The 10,844-nt window shown below is 42.5% G+C and overlaps 2 protein-coding genes across 6 annotated transcripts in view; both read left to right on the plus strand.

Moving 5' to 3' along the window:
* The window catches only part of LOC111466067 (DNA helicase INO80-like), a 12,713-nt gene extending 5,341 nt beyond the window's left edge, over window positions 1-7,372 (plus strand). The window contains exons 5-9 of the mRNA XM_023110639.1: window positions 33-189; window positions 313-378; window positions 5,238-5,369; window positions 5,462-5,617; window positions 7,364-7,372. Coding sequence (XP_022966407.1) covers window positions 33-189; window positions 313-378; window positions 5,238-5,369; window positions 5,462-5,617; window positions 7,364-7,372 — 520 coding nt within the window. The remainder of the gene's footprint in view (window positions 1-32; window positions 190-312; window positions 379-5,237; window positions 5,370-5,461; window positions 5,618-7,363) is intronic.
* A 333-nt stretch (window positions 7,373-7,705) lies between these two features.
* The window catches only part of LOC111466099 (39S ribosomal protein L46, mitochondrial-like), a 5,883-nt gene continuing 2,744 nt past the window's right edge, over window positions 7,706-10,844 (plus strand). The window contains exons 1-3 of one of the 5 annotated variants that reach the window (XM_023110680.1): window positions 7,706-7,806; window positions 7,973-8,125; window positions 8,382-8,447. In XM_023110680.1, coding sequence (XP_022966448.1) covers window positions 7,974-8,125; window positions 8,382-8,447 — 218 coding nt within the window. In that variant the 5' untranslated portion in view covers window positions 7,706-7,806; window position 7,973. Of the gene's footprint in view, window positions 7,882-7,967; window positions 8,126-8,381; window positions 8,448-10,844 lie in introns of all 5 variants that reach the window. The other 4 variants (XM_023110682.1, XM_023110678.1, XM_023110679.1 and 1 more) reach the window with 4 other exon arrangements.

Consider the following 10,844-nt stretch of genomic DNA (forward strand, 5'->3'; position numbering starts at 1 on the left):
TTTTTTTTTTTTTTTTTTTTTTTTTTTTGTAGGAATGATATTTTTGTGTTCTTATTGAGCACAAGAGCTGGTGGGTTTGGCATTAACTTAACAGCTGCTGATACTGTCATCTTCTATGAAAATGATTGGAATCCGACATTGGATTTGCAGGCGATGGACAGAGCTCACCGTCTCGGACAGACAAAAGACGTTAGTTTCGTTTCATCAGTGAATTTGAGATTTGGGAAAAACCTGCTTTAATAGAAATTGGGATTGCCTAGTTTGACTTTAATTATGCTTTAAACCTTTTTGTGCTTGCAATTTGCTTTGTAGGTCACCGTTTACAGATTCATATGCAAAGAGACAGTTGAAGAGAAGATTCTTGAAAGAGCTAGCCAGAAGAATGTTAGATAAAACCTGAGTTTTACCGTTTTTCTTATTCACACGATTTCAGAAAATCGTCAGTTTAACCATTTGACAAATCACGTCGGATCACCATAGTTTTAGACTGAAATTTTGTAGGGAGTGGCACAGATTTAGTTGGCCACTCTCAGCCAATTTTAGAATCCTTTTTACTTTAAATAGAAAAACATGAAGATCGGTGTATATCATTGCAGAGGAGCCAACTTATCAACAAACAAGTTGAATAGCTCAAGTGGTTAGAGCTTTGACCTAACATCACAAAGGTCTCAAGTTCGAGTAGAAGAAAATGCGAAGTGTAAAAACACACACATCGTGGGACCCATCTCGGGTAGGCTCACTCACTCCTCCACGCCATCGCCGTGATGACTGGCGTCAAGTTATCGTTGAGCGAGTGATCAGGGAGACAACGACTGTTTGTCGTTCAGTATCCAATATTGACAAAGTCCAATTATAACGAATGGATCTTGTTGATGCGTGTCAACCTACAGGCGCAAGGGTTATGGCATGCTGTCGAGCCAGAGGAAGGAGAAACGATTGAGTACCGTGAGGATCGGTTGGCGTTTGCCGCCATATTACGATCAGTGCCCCCAGATATGCTGGCATCTCTCTCCACCAAGCGCACCGCGCAATCGGCCTGGGAGGGAATCAAATCCCGTCGGGTCGGTGTACAGCGAGTGCGGGAATCCAACATCGAGCAGTTGCTGATTTTTCAATGCGGATCACGGGGCTCGCCAACAACATCACCACACTCGGTGGCAGCAGCATCAGCAAGACAGAAATCGTGAAGAAGATGCTCTGCAGGTTGTCCCTGATCACCTCGAGCAAGTTGCGATTTCAATCGAGACATTGCTTGACGTGAACGACCTAACGGTAGAAGAGGTGACCGGAAGACTGCGTAACGTCGAGCAGCGGAAATGATACTCTGAATATGGAATTCAAAGGGATCAAATAGGAAATGATACTCTGAATCATATAGGAACTATAATGAAATATACGATCAACCAACATTTATCAAATTTGAAAAAGGGTCAGAAGAAATCATTCGATCCTCTTATTTTGATTTCTCGAACCGAGAGATCCATGAATCGGGATCCTAATGCATATAGATACAAATGGTCCAATAGGAGCAAGAATTTCCAGGAACATTTCATTTCTGAGCAGAAGAGCCATTTTCATTTTCAAGTAGTGTTCGCTCGATTACGTATTAATCAATATTCGATTGATTGGTCTGAGGTTATCGATAAAAAAGATTTGTCTAAGTCACTTCGTTTCTTTTTGTCCAAGTTTCTTCTCTTTTTGTCTAACTCACTTCCTTTTTTCTTTGTGAGTTTTGGGAATATCCCCATTCATAGGTCCGAGATCCACATCTATGAATTGAAAGGTCCGAATGATCAACTCTGCAATCAGTTGTTAGAATCAATAGGTCTTCAAATCGTTCATTTGAAAAAATTGAAACCCTTCTTATTGGATGATCATGATACTTCCCAAAAATCGAAATTCTTGATCAATGGAGGAGGACGCGGCACCATCCTATTCGCCAGCAAGGGAGGCGAGCATCGCAAGCTGACCGACGTCTACTTCATCCCGAGGCTCAAGGCTAACCTTGTGAGCCTGGGTCAACTCGATGAGACAGGCTGTTTCATCTCCATCGAGCGCGGATTACTCAAAATTTGCGATAATCAACGACGGCTGCTCACACAGGCAAGGCGCACGACAAACCGTCTTTACATCCTGGAGTTACAGATAGAGCAACCTGTCAGTCTCTCGGCCAAGACCGAAGAGGTATCTTGGAGGTGACACGCAAGGTACGGGCATTTAAACTTTCCTGCTCTAGAAAAACTACAGAAGGAGGAGTTAGTGCACGGTTTGCCAGCAATCAAAGGCGTGAACAAGCTGTGCAACGGGTGCCTCATCGGCAAACAGAGGCGCACACCCTTTCCGTCTCGAACATCCTATCGAGCCGATGAGCCGTTGGAGCTTGTACACGGCGATATCTGCGGGCCCATCAAGCCGGCGACCCCAGGCGGTAAGAGTCTCTTCCTCCTGTTAGTCGATGACAAAAGCCGCTTCATGTGGTTGACCCTGCTGCAAGCAAAAAGTGAGGCGGCAGAGGCGGTTAAGTGCATTAAAGCGCGAGCGGAGGCCGAATGTGAGAAGAAGATGCGAGTGCTGCGCACAGACCGAGGCGGAGAATTCACCTCGACAAGTTTCGGTAAGTACTGTGACGAAATCGGCATACAACGGCACCTAACGGCGCCCTACTCCCCCCAACAGAACGGAGTGTTGGAGCGCCGGAATCAGACCATCGTCGGGACAGCAAGGTCATTGTTGGTGACGGCCGGGATGCCTGGGAGATTCTGGGGAGAGGCAGTAATGACGGCCGTATATCTCCTCAATCGGTCACCAACCCAAAGCCTTGACGGGAAGACACCATATGAGGCCTGGTACAACAAAAAACCAGCGGTACATCATTTTCGCGTGTTCGGTTGCGTCGCTTACATGAAGGTAACACGTCCCCACCTCGCCAAGCTCGATCCTAAGGGGCTGAAGGTCGTTTTTATTGGCTATGAACCCGGGAGCAAGGCGTACAGACTATATGATCCTGTAGGGGGGCGAGCTCACGTGTCTCGCGACGTCGTCTTCGATGAAAGCACCTTCTGGCAGTGGAATGACGTGATCGAGGCAGACCATAATCCAAATCAATTTACGGTGAAGTACCTCGTCACTGAGTCGGAAGAAGGAGGAGCCCAGCATCAGCAGCCGTCACCGCCGCCAGCAGGTGCAACCCCTGAACCAGTGGAATTCGCAACACCACGGACAGCGGATTCGACGCTGGATGCCGATCACGATACTGATCTGGAGGCCAGGTACCGGAGGATGGACGACATAGTAGGAGGAGGTGAACCACCTGGACTGGCAGTGCGCGAGCTCGAAGAAGTGGTCGAACTACATGCCATCAGTGCAGATGAACCGAGCACCTTCGCCGAAGCAGAAAAGAACCCGTGCTGGCTGAAGGCAATGTAGGAGGAGATGACATCCATCACCGAAAATCAAACGTGGAGTCTGGAGGATATGCCGCCGGGACACCAAGCCATAGGGCTCAAATGGGTCTTCAAACTGAAGCACAACGAAAAAGGAGAAGTTGTGAAACACAAGGCCCGTCTGGTGGCGAAGGGCTACGTCCAGAAGCAAGGAGTGGACTTCGAAGAGGTATTTGCGCCAGTGGCAAGGTTAGAATCCGTTCGTTTCTTACTTGCAATTGCAGCACATTACTCTTGGGAGGTTCACCATATGGACGTAAAGTCTGCTTTCCTTAACGGAGAGCTGAAGAAGACTGTTTATGTCCGACAACCACCTGGCTTCCTGGTTAACAACAACCCCAATAAAGTATTGCGCCTGCACAAGGCACTCTACGGACTTCGACAAGCTCCACGAGCCTGGAACGCGAAGCTCGACAGTACCTTACTGTCACTGAAATTCAAACGTTGCGCTTCTGAGCATGGCATGTACACGCACGGCCATGACAAGAAGCGACTAATCGTGGGAGTGTACGTCGACGACCTCATAATCACTGGAGGTGACATGGAAGTCCTCGGAAGGTTCAAAAAGGAGATGTCGAAAAACTTCGAGATGAGCGATCTCGGCGTGCTCAGCTACTATCTCGGCATCGAAGTGCAACAGAATTCTACCGGCATCTCCATCTGCCAAAGTGCATACGCAAAGAAGCTACTGGACACAACTGGACTTGTGGACAGTAATCCTACAAGGACGCCAATGGAGGCCCGACTCCAACTAAGGAAGGCTGGCACTACGACGACAGTCGACTCCACCAATTACCGCAGCATTGTCGGGAGTCTACGCTATCTGGTAAACTCTCGTCCTGATCTTGCTTATTCTGTTGGATATGTGAGCCGGTTTATGGAAGCACCTAGGGAGGAGCATTTAGTGGCTGTCAAGCGCATCCTGCGCTATGTAGCCGGAACCAGAGGCTGGGGTGTAAGATACTGCGCAGGGAGCGGAAAGGAGAAACTCAAGCTAGTTGGCTACAGTGATAGTGACATGGCCGGTGACGTTGATGATCGTAAGAGCACTAGCGGAATGATCTACTTTCTCTCAGGCGGCGCAATCTGCTGGCAATCAACAAAACAGAAGGTAGTTGCTTTGTCTTCCTGTGAAGCAGAATACATCGCCGCTTCGATGGCAGCCACACAAGGGATCTGGCTTGCGCGACTAATGGAAGAACTCATCGGGAGAGAAAGTGATCCACCAATGCTATACGTAGACAACAAAGCTACGATCTCCCTGATCAAAAATCCAGTTTTGCATGAACGAAGCAAGCACATAGAAATCAGATTCCACTACATTCGAGAATGTGCAGATCGAGGGCTCATCAAAATTGATTACATCCGAACAGAAGAACAACTTGGAGACATCTTCACCAAGTCCCTGGCGCGGGTGAAATTTGAAGAACTACGCTCAAAGATCGGAGTTCAAATAGTAAGGTAGATATACTACAGGTTTTAGGAGGAGATTGTTAGATAAAACCTGAGTTTTACCGTTTTTCTTAATCACACGATTTCAGAAAATCGTCCGTTTGACCATTTGACAAATCACGTCGAATGGATCACCATAGTTTTAGACTGAAATTTTGTAGGGAGTGGCACAGATTTAGTTGGCCACTCTCAGCCAATTTTAGAATCCTTTTTACTTTAAATAGGATATTTGTTCAGAAAATAAAACAACCTGAACGCAGTCAGAGTTATTTTTCTCTCTCCTTTTTGTTACGCATTTTCCCAATTTTCTCTCACCGAAATTCTATTATGTGAAAAACAATAAAGAACACTGTTCAGCAGCTTATCATGACCGGCGGCCATATTCAAGGAGACATCTTAGCTCCTGAGGAGGTCGTTTCTTTACTTCTCGACGATGCGCAGTTGGAGCAAAAATTACGAGAAATACCTATTGTGGTTCGTCCGATTTGTCATCTTTTTCGGCTTGGAAGATCTTATATTTATATATTTTTTTCGTCTTTAGTTCCTTAAAATCTCTTTGTTGCTACGCAAAGGGTAGATATCAGAACAAACAAGCGAAGGGTATAAGAGTTGATGCTGAGGGAGATGCATCCTTGGAGGATTTAATGAACACCGAATCTCGGGGTACTGAATATGACGTTCCATCTCCTGATCCCGAAAAAACTAACTCCAGCACGAAAAAGGTACTGTACTTTCTATGTCTATTATTGCTGACAAATCTTGATAATCCAAATTCGGTAGTTTATAAGAATAGTGTGAATATAGTCATTGAATGTTGCATTTTTATTGTTCTAAAACTCTATTAGTCTGTCCTACACGTCGATTGGGAGGAGAACGAAGCATTCTTTATAAGAGTGTGGAAACCTCTCCGTAGCAAATGCTTTTTAAAAACATTGAGGAGAAGCCCGAAAGGGAAAGCCCAAAGAGGACAATGTTTGCTAGCGGTGGGCTTTGAGTTGTTACTAATGGTATTAGAGCCAGATATGGGGTGATGTACTAGTGAGGAGGCTAAACCCCGAAGGTGGGTGGACACGAGGCGGTGTGCTAGTAAGGATACTAGGCCCCAAAGGGGGTGGATTGGGAGCCCCACACCAATTGGAGAAGGGAACGATTGCCAGCGAGGACGTTGGACCCTGAAGTGGGGTAGATTGTGAGATCCCACATCGGTTAGGGAGGAGAACAAAGTATTATGTATAAGGGTGTGGAAACCTCTCCCTAACAGACATGTTTTAAAACCCTTGAGTAGAACTCGAAAAAGAAAAGCCCAAAGAGGACAATATCTGCTAACGGTGGACTTGATTTGTTACATATATTTTCAAACTTGAGTACGAATCAATGGTCATTCCCACCTTACTCCAGCATATGAAGTTCATCGACGGTTTGAGGATATAGGAGTGAGCCATTGTCACTCCCATAGTTTTGAACGCCTATATTTCGCTTACGAATCATATAACGTTTCTTGAGATGCACTCAATGTAGTTCCTGAAATTGGATAAAAGAATCGTTGGTCAACTTAGATCATCTAGTGTCAAGGACTGGATGTTTGGAAATAGCTTCTAAAAGTCCTAGGGTTCTTCCCATGTCAAAAACTTCGAATCTCAAACTTAGAAACCGAAGAGACCAAAGAGACCAACCAAGAGTGTAAATGGAAACCTTGTACCAGCAACAACCTCCACAAACATGGGAATTTTAGAGCAGACTCAATATCCACAATAGCAACAGTTCGACGTGGGCGTTTCATCACCCTACGAAGCAAACGAACTGCGGTCGTGGAATTTGATCAGATTGATCATACTGCATACGAGATTAAAGATAAGATGGTATAATTCATCCTTCACGCTCGTGTCATGTCCTGGCATTTACAAAGGTATCGTGAATGTTGTCCAGGTCCCGACCGTAACATGTTCCTTCCTGTCTGTTTTTCTGCTAGCCAGAGGAGAAGCTCGAAAAGCAAATCGGAGGATTGCGAGAGCTTGTCGTGTCATGTACATATTGAGCTTATCGCCATCACACTTCCAATTGAAGATTTGAAGGTAACCAAAATCTTATGTAATATTTTCCCACTCATTTTGGCAGGAAAATCCTCTGTAATTATATCGATATATATACGTATATACATTTATTGGCTTCGTTTGAGAAGCTATGTTCTTGCGCTATCTATTGATGAGTCTTTGGGGCCGGGAAATGCAAATACATATAACATGTCTATAACTATTGATGGGACATAAATTCATGAATGGGGTTGGGTTCTACATTATAGTTTGGATTGTCGGTGTATTAACTTGACTACATTTGATTTACGTACATGCACAAGGACTCACGAGACATATCAATCCTCTCTAAGCCTAACTATGGACATGTCTGGGCTCTCGTATATTGAAACCACAAGAGACATTAAATACAACACGTTTGAAATCTCACAACATTAGAGAAAATAGTGGTGTAACGATATGGCGCAATGTAGTATATAATCATACATGTAATTTACATCTATGCCTTTTCTTATGGTTCACGCTTTCGCCTCCGTTTTCACCTGGTTGGTGTTACTATCCCTCGTGTTCAACGACATCGTTGTCTTCCTTCGGTTCGTGCTGCAACCACCTTCCTAGATTTTGCAAACCCTCTCCAAATTTTAAAAACATAAAATATGTACTTCTAATTTAAAAATATCTTATTTAAATTAATTTTTAAAAACATATATTTATTTCTGAAAAAAAAAATAATTATCATTTCCAAAAGGAGCCCAATGATTAAAATCAGCCCAAACCCATAGTTGACGCAAGCTCCGGCGGCCCAATTATGAACTGAGAATAACTCGAGGAGATTTACCAAGCACATCCCTCGCCGTCGACGGTCACCCTCTTGTTCTCAGGTGAATACATCTCGTTCAAAGTTAGCTTATGAATGGTTGTACAAGATCGTCTAGGTCTGTTCTTAGAGCTTGAATGCAAGTTTTCGTATCATCTCAAAATTTCTTGTGTGGTTTGTGAATGGTTGTTTCTTTTCCTCTAATCGGTTTTTGGATTCATGAAGTTCAGAATGCAGAGCTCGTTTAGTTTAGCCGGTCAGCTGGTGAAGAGGCGAGGATTTTCGACGAATTCCGAGAAAATTGTGGCGTCTGTTCTGTTCGAGAGGCTTCCAGTCGTGATTCCGAAGATTGATCCTGTTGTCTATGCGTTTCAAGAGTTCAAGTAAGTTTGTTTTCTTGTGTTTCTCTGTTTAATTTCTAAGAACTGAGGAATCTTGAAAATGGGAAAAATAAAATTAAGGAAACTGGGAGTATGTCTCGACTTGATATCCATCAGAACGGGGATTAATCAGGAAAAGGAATTCGAACGACATGATTAGTGTGATAGAGCTATGATCTCGCACTAAAATCAAGTAACATTGGCATGGCATACTCCTCGCAGAAACAGTTTTCTGATACATCTGCTTGATTGTGCTCAGGTTTAGGTGGCAACAGCAATATCGACGCAGATATCCTGATGAATTTCTAGATAAAGCTAATGCCAGGTAAATGATCTACCATTTCGTTATGCTGTGTCCACTACATGACTTTTGGTTTATGAATTCTTTTAATTTATCTTTTTCAACTTTCTTTTTAATTCTTGTGCTATTTTAAGCTACCATGTTCTGGAAAGTGCTCTTTTAATCTATTTTTCATCTAATATCATTATCTGTGACAATTGCATCGTTAGTAGCTATATATTAGGTGTCATATTTGAGCTTATTTTATTCTTAAAGATGCAAGACAATTTTTTTTGTGGGATACTAGGGTCGTGCCAGTTGAGTCCAAACTTTGAACAACAATTTCTAATGTTCCTTTCCATTATAATGAGTTTTAACGGATTATAATGCTCGATTTCCATGGATAGTGTTCAATATAAATGGTGCAAAAGAATTTTGAAAAACTGAAGTAATACCTCTAGAGTGTAACGATCCTAATTTCCTATTAAAATCAAGGTCGCCACTAGTCCGATCTGATCTAGGATGTCGAAGGGTCTGATGAAGCGTGAGCTCAACTTGCCATTTCATTTGAACCTCAAGACACCTTTCATTGGGGCCCCTTAAAAAAAAAAATACTTTATCGCCTACTTTGAACTCTAGATTCCCATACCTCATTGGTGGCTGGCTCTAATTCTGGCCCTAACAACTCACGTTTGACTACTTCGTCCTAGCACATCGAGGACCTACACCGCTCTCTGCAAAAAGCCTCAAACAGTGTCATACCAGTAGTTAGCTTGGAAGCTGTTGTTGTAGGCGAATTCTATAAGGTGCAATTTTGAGTTTTAGCTACCTGCGAAATTCTATAACATAGCATGCCTTCCAGAATTTTGTTTGAGCATTCGATTTGACCATCTGTCTATGAGTGGACGATAATACAAAAGATAAGATAAGAATGTGTAGGGCTCAAAGTAGACAAAAAAGTTATGCTGATGTATGGAGTAGGAATTTGGAGTTCGAAGTAGGCAATAAAGTATTGAAGGTGGGCTCAATTAAAGGTGTCTTGAGGCTCCGACGAAAAGGCAAGCTGAGACCACGCTTCAACAAACCCTTCGACATCCTAGATCGGATCGGACTAGTGGCAACCTTGATTTTAATAGGAAATTAGGGTTGTTGTAGCTGGTTGAGCTCTAGGCTTTTAGACTATGTAAACTAGCCTCTGATGTAGGTTTAGAATGTTTCCCATGGCCTTGCAGCGAACGATTCGTCACCGTCAAGTATGCCTCATGAAAGATACTAACACCATGTTGGTTTGTTATGTTATGCTTTACCTTTCATGGAATTTGAATGACAATTGATGCATTAATGATGTTTAGATTTAGCAAGATTGTACTGTGAATGTAGAATTATAGTCTCATGAAAAGAGGGTAGCAGGCTACTTAATACTAGTATACGCAGGAAAAGGATTTCGCTAAGGAAAGTTAGATGTTTAGTCAATAGACTTGAAACATAGTTAAATGATGCAGAACTATGATCGGAGAGATGAAAAGGATGTACCCACGTGTACTAGTAAATGGCTTCAACTGAAAATGACCTAGTATGCTTGATAGGCAGTAAGATTCTATATGCTACTATGGAAAAAAATGTGTTCCTCGTTATCGAGAGTGGTAGCGTCAAAGGAAAATTTCATTACTACAAAGTACGTAACTAAGAAATCATAGTGCTGGTATGAGCATGTAAAAGACTGATTTGGACTTGCCAAATGGAAATTTATGAGCTAACACCATGAAAATTCAAATACTATATACTTGAACTGATTTGTGAATGTCACAAGTGCCTTTAATGGAATTTCAGTTCCGGAAGTAGAGACCAAGGCCATTATATGATGTTCTATAAAATGATAGGTCCATGAAATGATAAGTCCCAAACATGATTGAATGTAATTATATTTGGGGTTACTTAGTGAGTATTTTAAGAAATACTCAAGCCATGTGATACTCTTATTTTTCAGGTAAAGATAAAACACTCTTGCACTGATGACGACGTCGTGGTGACGACCATGGGACTAAAGCTAGGATAGATGAATTCGTGTTGTTTGTAGCTCTTAGGTTAGATCAGGATATTGTTTTATTATTTTCGTATTTTATTTAAAATTTCACATGAATTATTTTTCTCTATATTATTTAAAGATGAATTCGTGTTTTCACATTAATTTCACATTGTTTGTAGCTCGATGTATTTTTTCTTTCGATTATCTGCGGAGATCACTGTAGGTGAAGGATGAGCAACTTTGTAGTTCCCCCTGAATATTATGTTATTGCATGTCTTTATATAACTATCACTTGTGCAATTAAGATTCGACGCCATCAATATTCAGTTAGCTAATTCTGTGGAGCTTATTGCGCAAACACTAGCTAAATGCAAATACATCGACTTTTTTTTTTTTTTTTTTTTTTTTTTTTGCGG

This window comes from Cucurbita maxima, unplaced genomic scaffold (genome assembly GCF_002738345.1).
Source record: "Cucurbita maxima cultivar Rimu unplaced genomic scaffold, Cmax_1.0 Cma_Scf00030, whole genome shotgun sequence".
Classification (NCBI taxonomy): Eukaryota; Viridiplantae; Streptophyta; class Magnoliopsida; order Cucurbitales; family Cucurbitaceae; genus Cucurbita; species Cucurbita maxima.